Here is a 22848-nt window from a genome sequence, read left to right as displayed (position 1 = left end):
AGTTATATTATTGTATTATTTAGAGTACATGTATCTACAGTTATATTATTGTATTATTTAGAGTACATGTATCTACAGTTATATTATTGTATTATTCAGAGTGCTAATGTTTAATCCATCTCCCCTATAAACAGGACACATCATGGCAGGAGAGGAGAAACCAAACAGGATGTTAACAGAACGGTGTGATGGCCATGTGGACGACCAGAACAGGTGCTCATGAACACAACACAGCTGGTATGTCAATACAGGAACGCAGTAATGCGGTATGGACACACTAAATCCATGGACATCATAACTTGAAAGATAAAAAATGATTGTTTTCTTGAAGTCATTAGAGGTGTGATGTAGAATACACACCTGATGTAAGTGTGACGTAGAATACACACCCGATGTAAGTGTGACATAGAATACACACCCGATGTAAGTGTGACGTAGAATACACACCTGATGTAAGTGTGACGTAGAATACACACCTGATGTAAGTGTGATGTAGAATACACACCCGATGTAAGTGTGACATAGAATACACACCTGATGTAAGTGTGACGTAGAATACACACCTAAATATGTTTTCCTTGCACAGTTGATGAAGGACCTCTGTTGTAAACGTCTGTTTCTATGAAAACCTCGTGTGTTTTACTAGTTTTAAATTACTCCATATATCTTACTGCAGTTCTCTACAGTTATTCACCTGGAATCATCTTCGGCCACACACACAGTCACATATACATACACACACTAAAATCCACCCACTTCATATTAGTTTCCTGTTCCCTTTGGGCTGCACAGTACAGATCCGGACTTCCGCCAGTGTGCAGATACCTTTAGAAGATATCCTCAGCCTAGCAGGAAGCTCTTGAGAGGTTACACCCACCCATCTACTGTTCAACTGGTCCATCCAACAGGCTGTCTAAATGTCCTGCTGTCCTACAGTATCCACAAAGGAGGCCATAATGTAGAATTATTGCTTAAACACATATTTAGAAAAAATATTTGCAAAACATTGATAACCAAAATTGCAATAATACATTAAGTTTAACAGAAGGTTACATCAGACACATCAGATTTGGAATGCCTACCAGGCAGAGAGTCTGTGTAGCCTAATATAAAAGTATTCACATCCATTACTGGGGTAGAAGTATAGATACTAGGGATTAAATATATTTCTGTAGAAGTTGAAGTATTGACTCAATATTTTTTCTCAAGTAAAAGTGTAAAAATTGCTGGTTTCAAAACTACTTCAAGTAAAGGGGGAAAATGCCATTAAGGACAAAAACGTAGGCCGCGTCACAGGGCCTATAGGGCACCAAACAAAACGTTTATTTCCATGACGACAAACACACAAATGATAAGACAAATCATTCAAAAACCTACAATGGAGCTTTGATATACAATGTTTGATATACAGCTGGTTAGCTGGTCTTCCTGGATACCAGCCTCCTCGGTGGTGCTTAGTTGGGACATTTCACTCGAGTTCTCGAATTTCTGCCATGAACATCTTCATACTGAGCTACTCATGACTGCTGTGTCATTGCTGGAGTGTGACGTGACATGTGCGATGGATCATGCACTAAGCAATAGGGTGTGGAAGTGCTGTATGTTTACACTTCTGATCCCACCACAATCAAATCCACTCTATCTGGATGTCACGATTTATCTGGATAGTTTTAACGATGACAAGCCAGACTGAAAACAAGCCAAAATTAAATAGGAGTAAAGAGGCAATATCTAAAACATTAGGAGTAGAAAGTAGATAATTTCACAAAAATTAAAAGTAAAAAAAAGTAAAAAGTCAGATGAAACATTATTACTTCAGTAACGTATAGATACCTAAAAGCATCTTACTTAAGTAAGGTAACAATGTATTTGTGGGCTAATTGGTTAACCTATTTGACATCTCCACGAAAGCAAATTAAAAATATAGAAAATTCTCACCCTTAGTAGATCTAAATATTCACTGTATTAACTCTTTAACACATTTAATAATTAGCATACATTGCATGGCTGTGGTCAGCTCTCATACAGTTGTGCTTGTGTTCTTTAAACTGATTGGTGTGCTGGGTGCATATTGGCCTATAACAACAGCAGGAGGCTTGACCTCCCGTTCAAAGAGCCTGCAAAATGATGCTGTTGCTGTGGTAACCAGGCCAGAACACCTGAGCCCTGACCCTTTTTCTGGAACCCTGTGATTCCGTTACCATGGAACCTAGCTTAAGCCCAACAACGTTCCTCAGACCAAAGGGATGTCTCTGCACCTGGTCCAGGGAGTCTGGACAGAATGTCAGAATGTGGTTTGTCCTTCAGTCCAGCAGGGGGAGCTGTACTTTGTCACTCTCTGTGTCTGAGGGGATCTTCTGCTCAGGGCTGTGATCCTCATGGTCCATGGCGTTAAAGCGCTCAGCTACACAATGAGCTGTGAGCCGTGACTCTGGATCCTGATCCCAGCAATCCTGGATGGTGTGACACACTGTGTCAACCCCCTGGGAGGAGATGAGGGGATACACAGGGAGAGGAAGTGAGAGTGGGAGGGAAAGACAGGTAGCAGGACACTGTAGTGTGTTCATCTTTTGTTTTTATGATAAGATAGACAATAGATATGAGATCAGCAGTTTTCTAATGGTTTTGTGTATGTGTGTGTGTGTTTAAGTGTGTGTGTGAGTGTGTGTGTGTATGTATGTATGTATGTTTGTGTGTGTGAGTGTGTGTATGTATGTGTGTGTGTGTATTTTTGAGTGAGTGTGTGTGTGAGTGTGTGTATGTATGTATGTATGTTTGTGTGTGTGTGTGTTTTTGAGTGTGTGTGTACATGTATGTATGTATGTTTGTGTGTGCATGTGTGTGTGTGTGAGTGTGTGTGTGTATATATGTATGTGTATGTATGTGTGAGTTTGTATGTGTGTGTGTGTATGTGTGTGTGAGTGTGTATGTGTGTATCTATGTACATATGTGTGTGTGTGTATGTACATATGTGTGTGTGTGTTTATCTATGTGTATGTGTGTGTGTGTGTGTGTGCACATGTGTGTGTGTATGTGTGTACCGGGTGTTTGCACCAGCTGTGGGGGATGTCAGGTCGTTCTCTGTCCCGGATGACAATGTCCTTCATGCTCTCCACACACGGGTTACCCTGCAGCTTCCCAAAGGCAGGAGCATACTCCAGCACATCTACACACACACACACACACACACACACACACACACACACACACACACACACACACACACACACACACACACACACACACACACACACACACAGTGACGGTCAGGTCAGGAGTGCTTTTGAATGACAGTAAGGTCAGGAGAGCTTTGCAAAGGTGAGATGATGAACAATTATAAATTCTGAGAAGGATCAAAGAAACCACATTTCCTACAGTGAGCAAATGACTTCTAGTTTAGCCAGAGGTGTCCCTCAATGTAGACACATATACACACTGACAGGAAATGATGTCATACTCAGCTGCTGCTTCCTGTTTTTGTTTCCTCCTGCAGTTTTCAGACTAGGTGAAGCTAAACCTAACCACACAGACAGATCATCAATACTCACACCAGCTCTCACCAATACTCACACCAGCTCTCATCAATACTCACACCAGCTCTCACCAATACTCACACCAGCTTTCACCAATACTCACAACAGCTCTCATCAATACTCACACCAGTTCTCACCAATACTCACACCAGCTCTCACCTATACTCACACCAGCTCTCATCAATACTCACACCAGCTCTCACCAATACTCACACCAGCTCTCACCAATACTCACACCAGCTCTCATCAATACTCACACCAACTCTCAACAATGCTCACACCAACTCTCAACAATGCTCACACCAACTCTCACCAATACTCACACCAGCTTTCAACAATGCTCACACCAGCTCTCACCAATACTCACACCAGCTCTCATCAATACTCACACCAGCTCTCACCTATACTCACACCCGTTCTCATCAATACTCACACCAACTCTCAACAATGCTCACGCCAGCTCTCACCAATACTCACACCAGCTCTCATCAATACTCAAACCAGCTCTCATCAAGTAATGTGACCTCTTGTTTCCCTGTCATTTCCTGTTTCTTTGCTCATATACAAAATATGTAAATTTCAATGAGGTGATATGCAGAAGTGGAGGCATGAAAACCAAACATCTGAACATCTGATGTTGTGTAGTAGCTGCTTCAGCTCTTACATCATTGGCCCACTTGACAAGCCAGAAGCCACTTAACAGGAATTGATCACTTCAGCTTCCTATCAGAGTCAAGAAGCTAATGATGTGTGTGTGTCAGTGGGGAACCGTCAGGGCCCTCTACGCCCTCTCAGAGGGCCTAAAAATATTCTTAAAACATAAATATATATAATTTATCCAGTTTTATTTTATCTACTTACAGTTTGACAATCGACATTTAAACTAGAGGTGTGCCAAAAAATCGATTCATATATCAAAAATCGATTCTCATTTACTATGATTCAGAATCGATTTTAAATGTCCCAAAATCGATTCTAAGTCATGGTGAAGTCTCGCATTACGTAATTACAAAATTACGCGAGACTTTACGCAGCATGTTCTGGGACACACTCATGCGCGGAAAAAGTTCAAAACACATGGAGGAAAGAGATATTCAACCTGTCCGGTCTTCATTTAAGGCAAAAATATGGGTTCATTTTGGTTTTTACCGAATGCCGGGGAAGACCGAACTGGACACAATGTAGCACGTGTGCAAGGCTTGTGTAACGCGGTGAGCACGGGAGCGTTAATATAGAGAAGGGTGAGAAATAATATAGAGAAGGATGGACCCAAGTGCTGGCTCGCAAGAGCAAGACGTTTGACACTCGTCAAATGTATTAGCGAGAGGGAAACGCGCACAGCGACCCAGAACGAACAAACAAAACAACACGTGAGACTCAACGCGCAAGAGAATAGAAAGCAAAACCGTGAGGGCACAGAGTAAATAGAAACAAAAAACCAATGCGGAAAATACAACGCGTGAAAAATAACACTCAACCGTAGTGAGACGGGAGGAAGAAACAAAACAACAACAGTAACTAAAAAACAGCGCGGATAAATGCAACGCGAAAACAAAACCAAGGACACCAGCAGAAGTAACTGGCAAAAAACGCTGCAGCAAAATAAAACCCTTCCCAAAAATAAAGGCAAAACGGATAGGAAGACATACAGGATTGGGAAAACTTGAGATGGGTCAGGAAGCGACGCATAAGATACTCGAATAAGTAAAGAGAAAGCATAACAGAGAGAGGTGGCGAGACACCATTAAACGATAAGCAATCACAGAGAAAGCAGAGACTGGCTGAGAACGTACGGTTACGTCGGTTTAGTCTGGGACTGACTCTGGTGCCCCTAGCGACGGCTGGGGGAACTGCATCCGAGCCAGCCTTGACAGCTCGCAAAATGAAGCTCAAGAATTTTGGTAACAACAAAACCATTTTATTTTACCAAAGCACTTAATTTTTGTTAATTAAATGTGAAAGACACTTAATTTTCTGTATTTGTCGTTCTGTCTTGCAAAGCAGACTGTAGTAGATCATGCAGATTTTATAGACTGAAGCAGACGTTTTTATAAATCAAATCGTTTTTTGAATCGAAAATCGTTTTGAATCGAAAATCGATTTTTGAATTGAATTGTGGGCCCCAAAATCGGAATCGAATCGAATCGTGAGATAGTAAACGATTCCCACCCCTAATTTAAACAATTACAAAAATATAAGGAGATAAATTATTCAACCGTGTCTATTCAATCTGTGTTTCAAGGTGAGGGGTTAAGTTAAGTGGAAGCCTGTGAGCCTGTGTCTCCCCCTATCAGGACTGTAATGCCCGCTGTTCGTTTACAGAGGGCCTGGCAGTTATAATTCAGCGCAATACTAGTTTCAAATGACAGCAAAATTGACCAATCATATCTTCCCTCTTAGTGGGCGGGCTTAACTGTTTGATAATTTCCGCCCGCTGTGGCGACGGTAGCTGTCTACCGCTAGCTAGTTTCAATTCATTCCTTTGATGCCCTTGTGCGCGTTGTTTACATATTCTGCTCCTGAGGAACACGGAGCTGTGAACCTTATTTTGTTGGAACCTATTTTGCTTAAGAAGTTATCTAGTACAGGTATTATTGTTTATTGCGTTTCTAAAGCTGTAATGTCATCTCAATTTTTTTTCTTTATTGCAGTTAATTAGGAGAGGAAACACATTTTTTTTTTCGGGGGGGGGGGGGGGGGGGGGGATGGGAGCGGGCCCAGGTTTAATGGTAACAGTTCGCTACTGGTGCGTGTGTGTGTTGGGCGGGAGGGGAGTTTGTGGGGGCATGTCAAAGTGTCACTTTTTCTTTCTCCTTGTGTGTGTGTGTGTGTAGGAAATTCCTGAAATCATCCAGGGTAAGAAGTCTTAGTCTCTAAGATGATACCAGCGAAGGCCCCGTGTTTCACACAGCACATGAGAACTAAATAACACCACTAGGCCACCATAGATGAGCAGGACTTTCTATTCACCTGCACATTCTGCACCATGACGAACACCAATGACGAGCACTATGACGAACACCATGACGAACACCATGACGAACACCATGACGAACACCTCTTTGGCTGAGAGGGACATGGACTTCCCATCATGTCTTTCCCAAATGCATCCTTTCTCTAAGTGTGTTTGGGTTCAGCATACCTCTCTCATCATCTACCCACTCCCTCCCTCTCTCTTTCTCTCTCTCTCTCTCTCCTCCCCACTCCCCATCTTCCTGTCTTCCACCCTCTCTCCATCCCCCAGTGCACACTCCCCCTCTTGAAAGACAAGAACAGGAACTTGCTAATAATGATTCATCCATTATTATTCTCAGGCTCAGTATTGTGCTGGTGTCTGTTACTTCCTGTTCCAATCTGTATGATAAACAGTATTCCAGAAGCTAACGGATATTTTCAGCCAGGGTTTTGCTAACCGCCCTCTTGAATGGTTTAAATGTTGGTCTTCAGTTAAATGTTAGCCACAACAGCATGGTTTGGCTAACCACCATCTTTCTTCAGATATGGTTTGTCATGTTATCAAGGTTGTGCTAACTGCTTCCTAACTGCTTGCTTCCATGTCCAGAAGGTTTCTGTATATGGTTATGTCCATTAGCCACATGAAAACACCAGCAGTTAGCAAGGCCAAGCTAAACATTCCTTGACAGCTTCCTTTGCCTGTTAAACTCAAGATGTTCAAACGCTGATGATTTTGGAATACAGTACCTCCAATGGCAGTGCATCTGGAGGTGATCTCCCACAATACCAAAGCCATAGAGTAGACGTCGCTTTGCTTGAAAGATTCAATGTTCTCCAGGTTGATTCTGGACTCCAACACCTCAGGTGCCATATACCTGGCTGTGCCCACCTAGAGAGAGTATAACCACACATTATACCTGGCTGTGCCCACCTAGAGAGTATAACCACACAATATACCTGGCTGTGCCCACCTAGAGAGAGTATAACCACACATTATACCTGGCTGTGCCCACCTAGAAAGAGTATATTGTGTATGTGTGTGTATGTGCATGAGTGTGTTTGTGTGTGTGTGAGTGTGTGTATGTGTGTGTTTGTGTGTGTGTGTCTCACCTGCCCACTGTTCGCTAGCTCATCCACAGACATGGAAGTGTCCAGCCGCAGACTGAGGCCAAAGTCGCAGATGCAGCATGTGAGGTCGTCTTTGACCAGGACGTTGGAGCTTTTCAGGTCCCTGTGCGCGATGGCAGTTTTGGGTCGTCCGCAGGGCGTGCGGTCGCCGTGCAGGTGGGCCAGGCCACGGGCCAGTGAGCAGACTACCTTCTGCAGGTGATCCCAGCTGAGCAGGTGCACCCTCAGGTAGTCCTGCAGGTTCCCGCGCGCATGGTAGGCCGTGACCAGCCAGTACTGCCCCTGCGTCTGCCGTCTCTCCGCTGTCAGGAAGTGCAGCACGTTCTCATGCCGCAGCTCGGCATCGGAGAAGATGCCGCACTCCGTCTTCCACGAGGCGTACTCCTCCGACGGGAAGATCTTCACCGCCACCGTCTGGAAGGGGGCGGGGCCGGGGGTGTGGGACGTCTGTTCCAGGCGGGCGCGGTATACCTCAGCGAAGCGTCCCTTCCCCACCACGCTGTCCAGCTGGATGGGAAGCAGCTCGGTGTTGTGGTTCATGCTGTTGGTGTAGTCCTCCTTGCCCATGATGGTGCAGGTGTCACTGCAGCTGTGGGCGGGGCCACGCTTGGTCCTGAGACGACTGCGGCGGAAGTCTTGTATGCGGTAGCAGTAGTAGACAGAGATGATGAGGACAGCCAGCAACAGGACGGGAAGCAGGCTGATCAGAATCACAGGAACATTGATGATTGAAGGTCCTGTTACTGAAGGCCAGACAGGAAGAAAACCGAAAAGCCAAAGTAAACAGCAAGATACTGTACAAAGAGAACCAATAGATTGTTCCTAGATACCAGAAACTGCTAACACAGGCGATCTCATTAGGGAGGAAATATATTCTACTACACAAATTTGTTTACATTCTACATTTTAGTATTTTTTATTGTACTTCACAGAAATTCCTACATTTTAATTGGGATGTATAAAGTTGTTTGAGCAGAGAGAATATCACATAGAGAGAATAACTCAACTCAGACAGAGGTTAACTCAACACAGACACACACCAACACCCACATTTGTGGTTATACCATGTCAAGATGAGAGTTCATACAGTCCCTGACATAAGTTCTGTCGCCTTTCCATGTTGTGGAAACAAAAGCTTATAACCTGACTTTAAATTCATCGATTGGTTTTAGAAATGACTCATATGAAAGCTGAAACCCTCCCAAATGAGATTTAATTTATGAAAATAAATTTGCTTTACTGCAGAAATAAAAATGATCTAACCCTAGATCATTAAATTAACACAGAAAGGTCAGATTTTGAAAAAGACAAAAGTTTTGTCGCCCACAGAAAGTAAGGTGAAAATCAAACAAATAATTCACTTCATATACAAATATGCTTCATAACACTGGTGAATGACGTGGTGCTATTAGAGTCTTATTTAATATTTTGTGTGACTTCCACAAGCTTGAAGGACCGCATCCATGTGGTCATCAGGAATAGCAAAGAATGCAGTCTTACATGCCAGAGTTCATCAAAATTCTTTGGTTTTGTCTTCCAAGCTTCCTCTTTCATTCTACCCCAAACATGCTCAATGTTGTTCATGTCTGGTGACTGGGCTGGCCAGTCCTGGAGCACCTTGATCTTCTTCGCCTTGAGGAACTTTGATGTAGAGATGGATGTATGAGATGGAGCACCAACCTGCTGCAAAATTTGACCCCTTTTATGATTGGGAATGTAAGATGTAGCTAATACTTCTTGATATTTTAGGCTATTGATATTGCCTTCCACCTTGCAAATATTTCGCACACCCCCATACTGAATTTAACCCCAGACCATGATCTTTCCACCACCAAACGTAACTGTTTTCTGGGTGAATCTTGGATCCATACGGGCTCCAGTAGGTCTCCTGCAGTATTTGCGGCGGCTGTGATGTAATTCAACTGAATATTCATCTGAGAAATCCACCTTCTGCCACTTTTCCAGCATCCATTCGTTTAGCAGGCTGTGGGCCTTGGCAAATGCCACACTGTTTTTTACCTGCCTTTTGTTTAGTGCTGGCTTCTGGGCACTGATTCGACCATGGAGGCCATTTCGAGACAGAATCCTACAAACAATTCTAGTTTGACACAGGGACTTGAGGTGACCAGGCCTGGTGGAGCTCTGCTGCAGTAGAAGAGGGACTGGCTTTGGATTTTCTAACCAACAAACGTTCCTCCTGAGCAGTTGTCTTGTGGGGTCTGCCGGACCTGGGCTTGTCAAAAACATCTCCAAATCATCTCTCCAAAACGTCTCTTCATATCTCTAGGAGGCATGTAAGACTGAATTCTTTGCTATTCCTGATAACTTCATCAATAAATTGTATGAAGCTCTACAGACCAATCACATTGATTTAAGTGCCAATGCTACAAGTAAACACATACACAGTCTCTAACACACATTGTCAGTCTCAGACAGCCTCCCCCAGCCTCCACACAACACAAACACACACATCTTGTTTAAGGCAATGCTCACAGAATGTCCTCATCTCAGACAGGAAACCACATGTCTCTTCTCTTTCTGCTGAGAGCATGCTTGGTGTGTGTGTGTGTGTGTGTGTGTGTATACATGCATAAGTGAGACCAAACATGTCTGAAAATATGTCATGACAGGTTAAACCACGTCTCACATAATTTACCCAGAAGGCTGTTTGTCTTTGTTAAAGCACTACTACAATTTCTTTCTTTTTTTGCTTCGCTGTCAGAGACTCCTTCAATACTTATAGACTATAAAGACTCTCAAGAGATAAAACTGATAAACACAGACATGTTTAATTTAATTCACTCTAATGTATACACATAGAAACACACACACAAGCACACACACACACACACACACACACACACACACACACCCACTTACATGGTGTAAAGATGAGTTCATCATTACACTCCTCCCATGTACAGGAGCACATGTAGAAGTGTGGGCCCAGTGCTTTAATCTGCTTCATCTCACACTTTGTGCTTTTGTAGTTCTCCAGCATGATACCATGGAAGGTCAGTGAGGGATCATGGCAAACAGTCTCCACAGTCGTGATCTCTCCATCCCTGTGCCTGAAACACAAACACAGTCATGATCTCTCCATCTCTGTGCCTGAAACACAAACACAGTCATGATCTCCCAGCCTCTGTGCCTGTAACACAAACACAGCCATGTTCTCTCTTTAACAACTGCACACCTGTGCTCTCCCTATTTCTGTGTCTGAAACACAATCACAGCTGTCATCTCTCCGTCTCTGTAACTACCTGTAAAACAAGGTCCACCACTCCTGACTGGTAACAGTCGGTAACAGTAACTGAGTCCGTAATAGTAACACATGATGTAAAAGTCACAATGTAACAATATTTTTATTATGTAAATGGGCTTGGGGTGGTATAAGTGATATAATTATGCATCTCTCTGAAAAGCTGGCCAACATATGCTTTGATTGACTGACAGCTGAGCTGACCACTCAGGGACCACGTCTCAGTTGGGAGCACCTGGCCACACCTACCACACGGCTACGCAGACTTCCTCCCGTCTTTCACAGATGGAGGAGATGTTACAGTTGGACAGACAGCTGCCAGTGGGTTTGCAGTCAGTCAGTCTAACATCACAGAACTTGCAGAGTTGGTTGAAGGAAAGTCCTACTAAAGATAATGAGAGATGGACGAAAAGACCAACAGAGAGAGAGGAAACAGTTCAGATATGAGATTAGATCTTACTGGATGTTTGATTAGTTTTCCTGTCTAATCACACATGATGAATATTTACTCTGATCTACAGCTTCCTCTGCTGCACTGAACACAAGCACATATTGGTTTACCACTGGTTTCCCTTACCAGCCAGCACATGAACCAAATCCAGGCATGGTGTGATCAGCTGTAGTACAACACAATATCTGACACTAAGATCCCACCATCTACTGTTACCCAGATGATTTAAGAAACCAACAGCAACATGACACACACATACACAAACACACACAAAAACACACACACACACACACACATACAGTACATGCGCACAGACCCACATGCACACATACACACACATGCCAACATTTGTTCTGAAGGATGTCACACACACACACACACACACACACACACTCACAACACCTTTACTCATTCATCTGCAGAATGTTCCAGGCTGTCACAGACCTTTCAAACTGAAACAGCACAAAAATGCACAAAAAAGGCAGCGTGTTCTGTAACACACCCAGACCTAAAACTAACATTAACCCTAACACTAACTCTTACATTAACCCTAACACTTAATTAACCCTAACACTAACTCTTACATTAATACTAACATTCAGAGGTGGGGACTCGAGTCACATAACTTGGGACTCGAGTCAGACTCGAGTCATTAATATTAAGACTTTTGACTTGACTTGAAAAAATATTCAGAGACTTAGACTTGACTTGGACTTTTACACCAATAACTTGGGACTTGAATTGGACTTGAACCTGTTTACTTGCAAAGACTTGATTTTTTTTTTACCCCAAATTAAAGTTTGCCCCATTAATTTAATTTCCGTCCTTCTGACGCAGACCGGTCCTCTGCTTTTCCATACTCTGTACGTGTGTGTGTGTGTGTGTGTGTGTGTGTGTGTGTGTGTGTGTGTGTGCATGAGCTGCAGCACAACCAATCAAATTAAAAAGACAAACAAAAAAAGAAAACGGAAGTTAAAAAACGCTAAATGCAGATAATGGCGCTACCGAGAGTAATTTCTTTTGGGTACATAAATTACAAAGTACTCAATAAAAACGTAAATTGTTACCGGGCAGGGTGTAAAATGGACACAAATTAAGTATTATATCGCAATCGATCGCTCGCCAGTGGTTGGCGCCAGAGCGAACTAGTAACTCATTGAATCATAGATATGGATCAGAGGTATGCTCAATGCGTGAGAGTTGGCAACCCTGGGTTCTGTATCTGAACTCAGAGAAGAGAGCCTCTCTCTGTCACCATCATATCCAGTTCTATCTCCGCATGGATTGTGTATTTGAAGACATCTACGTCGAGAAAAAAATATATTGACAAAAGTTGAGCGAGTTTTCAGCTATGGGGGCATAATTCTACGGCCTCATCGGCCAGTTTTGGCCAGTTTGGTCTTTTGGAAATGCAATGCAGAATAGTTTACTGAAATGTCTAAAGTTGCAGATTCCTGTTAATTGTTCAGTTCTTATATTTGTTTGTCTTGTCACTCACACATAGAAACACATATTCTCTAAGAAACCAGATAAGAGAAGAGAGGGAAAAATGCCGTTATGGTTCTTTGTATTGTACTGTGAAAATATCAGCACTTTTTTATTTGAACATGGAGTTCTACTTATGACTTTTTCACAGAATATTTATTTCTGGAAAATTGTAGTTTAAAGTATGAATATTTTTGCAGCTAAGTTTAACAAATTGAGGTGTAATTTTAATATATTTTTTTATACTTCATGTTTTCAGTTGCATGTGTTTTATCAAGATTTGAGGATAATACAGATTTAAAAAAGAACACATGGTCTATTATTTACATTTAAAATATACCTGCAACATTGGAAAAAAAAAAAAGACTCAAAAGGACTTGAAATTCCAAGTTTCAGACTTGGGACTTGACTTGACTGTTGCCTGTCTTGACTTGAGACTTGACTTGATTTGACTGTCTTTGCTTGAGACTTGACTCGGGACTTGAGGATAAAGACTTGGACTTACTTGAGACTTGCAAAACACTGACTTGGTCCCACCTCTGCTAACATTAACCCTAACACTAACTCTTACATTAACACTAACATTAACCCTAACACTTATATTAACCCTAACACTAACTCTTACATTAACACTAACATTAACCCTAACACTAACTCTTACATTAACACTAACTCTTACATTAGCACTAGGACTACGAATCTTTGGGAATCCCACGATTCGATTCAGAATCGATTCTTGGGGTCACGATTCGATTTTTTCCCGATTCTTTCAGATCCCAACGATTCGATTCAAAAATGATTATTTTCCTATTCAAAAACGATTCTCAATTCAAAACGAGCTACTCTGCTGGCATGAAAGCAGAGTACATTTATAAAGATATTATAATTGTAAAGGTTTTATCAACATATTGCAATAATGTAAACACAAAAAGTAAATCCAAGACAACATGTCTGTTTGAGGCCGACACTCAGAGCACTACATTAAACTAATAAAACTGTAGTAAAATAAATAAAATTGGCTTAGGCTAGCTGCCAGAACTGGCCACTACTCAAAAATGTTATTATACAAAAATACTGCTCTTTCTGTAAAAAACAACAAATTGCTTCGTACAAGAATTAGGCTTAGGCTAGCTGCCTATTTCTGATAACATGCCACTTCCAGAAACAAAATTACACGTTTTTCTTTAACAAATCACAAAAATAAAAAATATATGAAAGTGCTTCCAAAAATAAAAGTGCTGTTACATTAATAAAATGGGTAGGCTTACGTTAGCTGCTAGAACTTCCACTTCACAGATGAAAAAAATATATATATACCGTATTTTCTAAAAGCCACATATATCTACTGAACTGAATACATTTAACTGAACTGATCAGTTTCTGAACGGTGCCTGTAGCATTTCATGTGCGACAGTGTTGTGTCGAATAAAGTTGAATTGAACTGAATTCCGACTCCCCTCGTTTATCCGTATGAAGACGCTACAGATTATATTGTCGATTTACGTTTCTATGCATAAATAAGAGCTAGACTTTAATTATCCATCACAGCAAATGGCATTATCTATGTCCAAAGACACAGTGGCTCAAGAGTGTTGATTATTTTAAATAAAATACACACTGGCTATAACGAAGTTCACCTCTGACCACGACTTCACAGTATTACAGCAGTATTATGTCTAAATATCTAGTTAGGACAAAACTAGAGTGTTCAATGAACTAAGTTATTTTTATTTTTCATTTTAACTTTATTTTACCAGGAGTTATAATCACTGTAACTCCCGAATATCATCTGTAGCATCTTTATGCGTGTGCAAACGATCAAGCCCATTCTTATCCGCGCCGGGTTGACGGTAAAAGTGTTTCTAAATGGTTGCTTTCAAACACCGCGGAGCTGTTTGGAATTCATACTTTAGCGGCGCTAAATAACACCGTATATATATATAATAATACCGTACACTACACAACCCTCTGTAGCTTTACTAGCATGCCTGCATAGTCAAAGCTGTTGCCTTGTTTTGCCTAGCACTACGGTGGCTGAGAAGGCACACACGCACCCAAAAAAAACAGATTTTTTAAAAATGAGAATCGATTCTGAATTGTTCAATGTTAGAAACGCGATTCAAGCTTGAATCTATTTTTTCCTGCACCCCTAATTTCCTGCACCCCCCCCCCCCCCCCCCCCCCCGCTCACCCCGGTAGATCTTTCTGACTTGGTCATCTTATAAGTAGCTCGCAAGCTGAAAACTGTGGGCACCCCTGCTCTACGCCCTCTCAGAGGGCCTAAAATATTCTTAAAACATAAATATATATATAATTTATTACATTTTTTAATCTACTTACAGTTTGACAATCAACATCTAAACAATTACAAAAATATAAGCAAATAAATTATTCACCCGTGTCTATTCAGTCTGTGTTGGAAGGTGAGGGGTTAAGTGGAAGCCTGTGAGCCTGTCTCCCCCTATCAGGGCTGTGATGCCCGCTGTTCGTTTACAGAGGGCCTGGCAGTTATAATTCAGCGCAATACCAGTTTCAAATGACAGTAAAATTGACCAATCATATCTTCCCTCTTAGTGGGCGGGCTTAACTGTATGATAATTTCCCTCCCGCTGTGGCGACGCTAGCTGTCGTTAGCATACCGCCGCTAGCTAGTTTCGATTCATTCCTTTGATGCCCTCGTGCGTGTTGTTTACATGTTCCGCTCCCGAGGAACACGGAGCTGTGAACCTTATTTTGTTGGAACCTTATTTTGCTTAAGAAGTTATCTAGCACATATGTTATTGTTTATTGCATTTCTAAAGCTGTACTGTCGTCTCAGTTTTTTTAAATTTGTTTATTGCAGTTAATTAGGAAAGGAAACAATTTTTTCGGGGGTGGGGGGGGGGGGGGGTGATGGGAGCGGGCCCAGGTTTAATGGTCACGGTTCGCTACTGCTACTGGCTATATTACATACACGCGCATAATTGCCGATTACAAAAGCCTGGCTTGAATTAACGGGAACAAGTTGCGTCTGGATTTCGTTAGTGGAACAGAACTAGACGGAAACAAATCCAATGACTAAATTATGACTAAAACTAAATGACATTTTAGTCAAAAGACTAAGACTAAAACTAAATCAAAAATTGCTGTCAAAATTAACACTGCTCGTTACATTATCTGCCTTTGTAGGATCTTCCCTATAAACTTTCCCTATGTCTCAGGTACAAATGGCCCATATGGATAATAACATAACAAAAACGTCAACCAACTGCCTGCTATTATGCTTTGATGTTTGTTAACCTCAGAGTGTAACAGTAGTAGATACCACAAAAAGCACTGTTGAGAGATGATATATGGTGAAGGACCTGGGTTTGTCACTGACATGTTGCACATACCTGTGTGTGTGTGTGTGTGTGTGTGTGTGTGTGTGTGTGTGTGTTATTCGGACATTCACAAAGACAGTGAGAATCATAACCTTGTAATGACCCGCACTCTAAAATAATTACTGCTTAATACTTTTTTCTTTAACATACCACAAACAAACGTAAACAGAGTGAATCAAACCTGTGGAAATGCAGTGGTACCTAGAAAAGAACAGAGGATCCACCAATCAAAACCTGCTGGTCAGCAGAGACAGAGGGTGAGCGAGAAAGAGAGAGATGGTACATACAGTGAAGTGAGACAGACATCTTGAAGTCACTTCACTGTATGTACCAGAAGGTGTCTGTCTGTCTCACTTTGTCTCTGCCATTTTTCTCTTGGCTAGAGATATACAATGATGAGCGTTATTTATTCAATCTTGCTGAAATGGTTTAGTTTTATTATGTGAAATGCATTATGTACAATAAAACACCCTCAGAGATTATATGCGTACAAAACCTTGATGCCAGGGACCGAACAGCAAACGTGTTGAGGTGTTTGAGGTGTCTCGTTCAGACTAGGACTGCTTTAGTGCACACGCGGCTAAATCATTCAGAATATGACTGCTTTAGCGCACACTCAACTAACTCAGTCAGACTAGGACTGCTTTAGCACACACGTGGCTAACTCATTCAGACTAGGGCTGAATCCGAAATGTTGTACTTAAGCAGTAGGCACTAGATTTCAATGCAGTATGTGTCGTGTATTTGCTTGATAATGAGGAGACAGACAAGAGTGAGGTAACGGTGTGTTTACTCCAGATTGAACTTGTCGGAATACAGGGAAAACCACCCAAGGCATAGTGGGGCTACGGTGGCCTCAATTGGCCAAACATGAGGACAGTAACTTTGCTCCCTACCTAACATTTCCTCCCCCCATATTCTATAAGACTAACCCAAGAGTTCCCAGAGAATAACATATAGTGAGACATAATAACTCCAATAGAATTCAAAAGGATATGGCATTTCTTCAGCAAGAATTAAGTTACAAGTCCAGACGGTCAGGAGGCCGCCGCTCACGTGTGGGGTACCGGTGGGGATGGTGATTCATCGGAGACGGCAGCGGCGCTGGTTCCGTTGTTGATCGGGGCTGAGAGACCTGGTCTGCAGTGTTGTCTTCCTGAAGTGTGGCCGGCAGGGTGTCGGGGGCAGCCAGGTCCTCCACCATGTCAGCCTGGTCTGTGCAGTCCGGTGCTGGAGAGTCCATCGGCTCCAAGGCGGGGCCCTTGTTGGCCAACAGTTGGTCAATATGACGACGCCATACTGCATCTTTGCTGGTGCGTACTTGGTATGACAGCGGACCCGTGATGGCAACTATCTCAGCTGGCACCCACTTGGGACCCCTTAGGTAATTGCGAGCTAGGACAAGGTCTCCTATATGAAAAGACCGCGGCGTGCCTGACCTACGTCGGCTCTGTTCTAGCTGACTGCTTTTTACCACTTGGCTCCTTGACGGTGGGCGTATGCAGTCCAGTTGGGTGCGCAGCGCTCTTTTCAGGAGGAGCTCAGCGGGCGACGCCTTAGTGGTGCTGTGTGGCGTGTTTCGGTAAGTCAGCAGGAAACTGTGCAGTCTATGATGAAGGGAGCCTTGGTTCACTGACGCCTTTAGACTGTGCTTTAAGGTTTGTACAAATCTCTCCGCCAGTCCATTGGTGGACGGGTGGTAAGGTGCTGACTTAATGTGTTGAATTCCGTTCATTTTGAGGAAAGCCTCCATCTCTTCAGCGACAAACTGGGGCCCATTGTCACTCACCAGCTGTTCCGGTATTCCATACCGGCTGAACATTTCCTCCAGTTGCTCAATGGTTTTCCCGGTAGTTGTAGACCTCATTATGGCCACGTCCGGCCATTTGCTGTGCGCGTCTACCACCACCAGAAACATTCTGTCCTCAAATGGTCCAGCAAAGTCGATGTGTATGCGCCGCCACGGCTCCGCGGGCCATTCCCATGGGTGGACTGCTGCTGGTTGTGGTGCGTTTCGCACAGTCTGGCAGGTGGTGCAACGGCCTGCCTTTTCCTCAATGTGCTTGTCTAACCCCGACCACCAAAAGTAGCTCCGGGCCAGCTCCTTCATGCGCACTATACCGCAGTGCCCGACGTGAAGTTGTTTCAGCATGGAGCTTTGCAGAGAAGGGGGTATGATTACCCTTCTGCCCCACAGCAGACATCCTGACTGGACAGACAGTTCTTGCTGTCTGGCCAAGTAAGGTTTGGTGTCCGGTGAGTTGGAGATTCTCCTGCCTGTGATGATGGCATCCATCACGATAGATAATGCTGGATCGTTCCGTGTGGCATGTCTCACTTGTTTTGCTGTGACAGGGGTGTCGGTCACTTGCTGGAAGTAGAAAATGTCAGTTTGTCGGGTCACTGGCCTCGCCACTGGGAGTGGTAGGCGGGAGAGACCATCTGCATTACCGTGTAGTTCAGATCGGCGGTACTTGATGTCGTAGTTATGGCCCGACAGCAGCAGGGCCCATCTCTGCATTCTGCTTGCGGCCAACGGTGGAATGCCTGCGTGTGCGCGTGACACGCAGCTATCTCATTCAGACTATGACTTCCAGTGCTGAACAAACATTTGTAATATTAAATTTTGTCAGACATGTTGTTAAAACAAATACTCATTAAGTTAAGTGTAACTGGATTAAGTTACAAATACAGTAAAGAATTATTTAAACACTCTGAAACATCATAATATAATATAATATATTATGATTATGTAACCCTATAATGTGAAGGTGAATTATTCTGGTCTCTTTTCTGAGGGGTGGAAAGAAAGATAGTCGGGTTACAAGTAAAGCAAATTCTCTTTATTTCCAGCCGAACAGCTCAGGATAGGATAACTAGTAGCGCAACTACACACACTTCTCCTCTCTTCCTCTCTTGTGTGAGCACGAGGTCCAGCTCCCAAGGTCCAGCCCTTGGGATATATTATATATATACTCGATGTCAGCAACATTGGCTAGTACAATATATATATATATATATATATATATATATATATATATATATATATATATATACTGCTCAAAAAAATAAAGGGAACACTTAAACAACACAATGTAACTTCAAGTCATCCACACTTCGTGTTCAGATAGGAAGCAACACTGATTGTGAATCAATTTCATCTGCCCTTGTGCAAATGGAACAGACAACAGGTAGAAATGAGAGATTTTCAACTGATTTCAAAGATTTTTATTAATTGAGATCTAGGATGTATTATTTTAGTGTTCCCTTTATTTTTTTTTTAGCAGTAGGCTACAGGGTTGCCAACTCTCACGCATTGAGCGTGAGACACACGCATTTGACCGTTTTCACACGCCACGCTTCCGATATCTCACGCCGAAAAAAATATCCAGTTTATTTACCTCAGATCCACATATATGATTCAATACGTTACTAGTTCGCTAGCTCTGGCGCCATCCACCGGCGATATAACACTGAATCTGTGTCCATTTTACGTTCGCCAACCCCCCCGCTCAACAACTTTCGTTCGCCGCCACCCCCCCCCCCCCCCCCCCCCCCCCCCCCGCGCGCTCAACAAGATACACTCGCCACCGGCTCCAGGTTAAAATCTCACTCCAAGCGAACGTCAAATCAAAAGTTGGCAACCCTGAGGCTATATATAATAACTGACCAAACTAGCCAATGTTGCTGACGTCGAATACCTACAGTGTATTTAAACGTTGAGACACAAATACCACAGCAGACCGAACAGCTGACGGAACAGCACACAGAACAACGGACAGAAAGACAAAACTACACAAGATGGTTGTCAGTGGCGCGTCGTTTAGTTTCTGTTTCTTGTACTATTTCAAATATAAATAAATATAACAAATATAAAACATGGACAAATAATTAGTAACTGTCTTAACGTCCACCCAGAATAAAAATGAACTATTATTTACTATTATTTATTTATGTCAAAGTTTGTGGTGAACCGACATTTAAGTAGGACACACATGAATGCCTTATGAACCAAAGGCACATGACGAACCGAAAATAAAATACAGAAGCTAGACAACAAGACCCCCCCCCCCCACACACACACAAACACAGAAACAAATTAACAAAACACCCCCACTAAAGCCTGATATTGTCGACTTACAGCCAACGCCACGCTCATTTAATTCCGCTCAAAGAAAGCTTAAGTCTGATTTTTTTCTTTTTTAAGCATGTGGGATATTTTGTTTGCCCTGCTCACAGCTACGAGTGTATTTGCGCTCTCGCAAATTAACCAATTCCTGTGCGCGAGGACCTGTGCGCGCTCCCGTACTGGCCTCAACATTACAGGTAGCGTTTAAACAGCTCGTTCTCTAGGTTTCCCCGCTACCGTTTTACCGTTGGAAGGTCTTTTCGCTAAGACACATTTTAACAAACTCACCAAATGTTAAAGACTATTATAAATTGACTACTGTAAAGTGAAAACGGCAACCTGCACCACTTGGTCGTTAACCCGAGGTCAGTTTAAACCATTCGCCCACGTCAAGACAGCTACAACTTACCAGTATGTCCATTAAGATGTGAAATGCCGCAATGTATCGCTCCACACCAGAAAACCAAAAAGCGTGCTCGCTCCATACGTTAACGGATAAATACTATTTTGTGTTTTCATTAAGTACTTTGACTTTTACCCAACCGACGAGTTTGGTAAACACCCTTTCATCCGCGGCTGGCTGGTAAAGATACGTTTCTCAACCTTTCCCCCTCCTCCATTACAGCGGGAACAGGAATACACACGAGACAGAAGTTTGAACTTATGAGTCAGAGGCTGCGACGAGGCAGGAAATCAGAAAAAAAGAAAAAAGTCACTAAGTCTCCCTCCTGTTTCTCGTAACCACTGTCTGTGTATGGCCCGCCTCCAGCTACGAAACCTGTCATTTACTGTGCTTATCTGTACACACTGGGCGATATGTAAACAGATGCAAATGCATCTCCATTCTCCAATCATTTTAGCGCAACATAATTACACACACACTCTCTCACTTTCACACACACATATACGCACACACACACACACACACACACACACACACACACACAAAGGGGAGAAAAAGTGGCTCGGGAGCCCGGGAGTTCCTGACAGTCTGGCCCACTATATTTTATGTGTGTGTGTGTGTATATATATATATATATATATATATATATATATATATATATATATATATATATATATATCTGTATGTGTGTGTGTGTGTATATACTCAGGGGTGTAGTGGGGGGGGGGGGGGGGGGGGTCGCGGGGGGACACCGTCCCCCCACTTATTTTACCGAGACTGTTTTTTGCTGAGACTGTTACATCTAAAGCTAGGTTTATATTTGATGCGTTGCGACCGGCGCGAGGGTCCGTGCGGCAAAAATGACGCAATCGCGGTGGCTTCGTTACGAGCTCGGGCACCTCTCGATTTTTGTAACTTTGCGTGTGCCGTGCTTCAGCGCAGTGAACAAAGTCAGGTTTCTCCACCTTTTACAAGGTGAAATTCAAGCACTTGTACGCAGGGGTGTAGTGGGGGGGGGGGGGGTCGCGGGGGGACGACGACCCCCCACTTATTTTAACAGGATGTTGCTCTTGCTGAGACTGTTACGTCAAACCATAGGTTTATACATGATGCGTTAGTAGTTCGCCAAAACCGACCCCCCACTTATTTTTTTAGGACTACACCACTGTATATACTGTATATGAATCTATACATGGCAGTCATGGCCTGGTGGTAGGGAACTGGTCTTGTGACCGGAGGGTCGCGGGTTCGATTCCCAGACCTGAAGCCATGACTGAGGTGCCCTTGAGCAAGGCACCTAACCCCAACAGCTCCCCGGGCACCGGGCTAGGGCTGCCCACCGCTCTGGGCCCGTGTGATCCACAGCCCCCTAGTAATCACGTGTGTGTGTGTGTGTGTATGTTCTAACTGCACAGATGGGTTAATGATGTTTCATAATGACATTTAGGCTGTCGAAATTTCCTAACTGTAGTGTTAATGAACTTAATGCTGGTTTATAATGACACACAGGCTAAATAAACTTTTAATTTAAAGATTATCCTACCTTTTAAATGCTGATTTGTGCTACATTATGACGTTTCCATAAGGTAAACAAACTCTACAGAGATACGTCTACAAATACGCGATGCCCTCGTACACTGTAGGAAATGTCGATAAGGTAGGAAAATTCGACAGAACACCGGCCCGGATTTTCCAGATCTCCGCTGCATAGTCAGCCGGCATCAGCTGGCCCAGTCCGCAGCCGTGGTCCAACTCGTTCATATGTTTACAGGCTCAGTCTGTGGCCACGCGCTGAGCAGGTTTGCCTTGCTGGAGCGGGGGAGAGGTAATAGGCACCGTTAAACAGCAGCGTGACTACAGGCCGGGGCCGCAGTGTGCGGCAATGGCTCCTCCACGGGCTGAGTTAACACCACCGGCGGCCGGTGGCCCACTAACCCATTGGCCCACTGGGGAAATCCCCGGTAGTAATGTATGCCAGTCCGCCCCTGCACACTCACACAAACACACACACAAACACACACTCACTATAGTGCTGCTGGAAAGTTCATGAAACGGAAGAATTTGGGGTGGTGAGAGGGTCCAGGGCAGTGGGTTGATCCTTCATCAGCTGGTTAGGCAGGAGGTGGCTGGACCACTGTGT

The 22848-nt window shown here is 43.3% G+C and overlaps 1 protein-coding gene across 4 annotated transcripts; it reads right to left on the bottom strand.

Moving 5' to 3' along the window:
* Positions 1-1285: 1285 nt before the first annotated feature.
* On the bottom strand, positions 1286-21201 carry tgfbr2a (transforming growth factor beta receptor 2a). Of its 4 annotated transcripts, none has more exons than XM_077006231.1 (8): positions 20715-21201; positions 17233-18775; positions 11128-11263; positions 10497-10687; positions 7599-8359; positions 7236-7377; positions 3042-3166; positions 1286-2483 (listed from the first exon to the last, which is right to left on the bottom strand). In XM_077006231.1, exons 2-8 carry the CDS (start codon positions 18695-18697, stop codon positions 2304-2306), a joined length of 3000 nt encoding a protein of 999 aa, XP_076862346.1. In that variant the 5' UTR covers positions 18698-18775; positions 20715-21201; the 3' UTR covers positions 1286-2303. The 4 variants fall into 4 exon arrangements, with proteins under 4 accessions (XP_076862346.1, XP_076862347.1, XP_076862349.1 ...); XM_077006232.1 differs by having other exon boundaries at positions 11128-11260; positions 20715-21200; XM_077006234.1 differs by lacking the exon at positions 17233-18775 and having other exon boundaries at positions 11128-11260; positions 20715-21086.
* Between the last annotated feature and the right edge of the window lie 1647 nt (positions 21202-22848).

Source organism: Brachyhypopomus gauderio, chromosome 5 (assembly GCF_052324685.1).
Source record: "Brachyhypopomus gauderio isolate BG-103 chromosome 5, BGAUD_0.2, whole genome shotgun sequence".
In the NCBI taxonomy this organism is placed as follows: Eukaryota; Metazoa; Chordata; class Actinopteri; order Gymnotiformes; family Hypopomidae; genus Brachyhypopomus; species Brachyhypopomus gauderio.
This window is presented reverse-complemented; position numbering and strand designations above follow the sequence as displayed.

Bases quoted from the DNA above. Each gene is read 5' to 3' on its own strand.
- tgfbr2a (XM_077006231.1), bottom strand. From the start codon at position 18,697: ATGCAGAGATGGGCCCTGCTGCTGTCGGGCCATAACTACGACATCAAG. The intron at 7,378-7,598 runs GTGAGACACACA...TACTCTCTCTAG, and splicing joins AGCTAGCGAACAGTGGGCAG to GTGGGCACAGCCAGGTATAT. The intron at 3,167-7,235 runs GTACTGTATTCC...GTGTGTGTGTAG, and splicing joins CAGATGCACTGCCATTGGAG to ATGTGCTGGAGTATGCTCCT.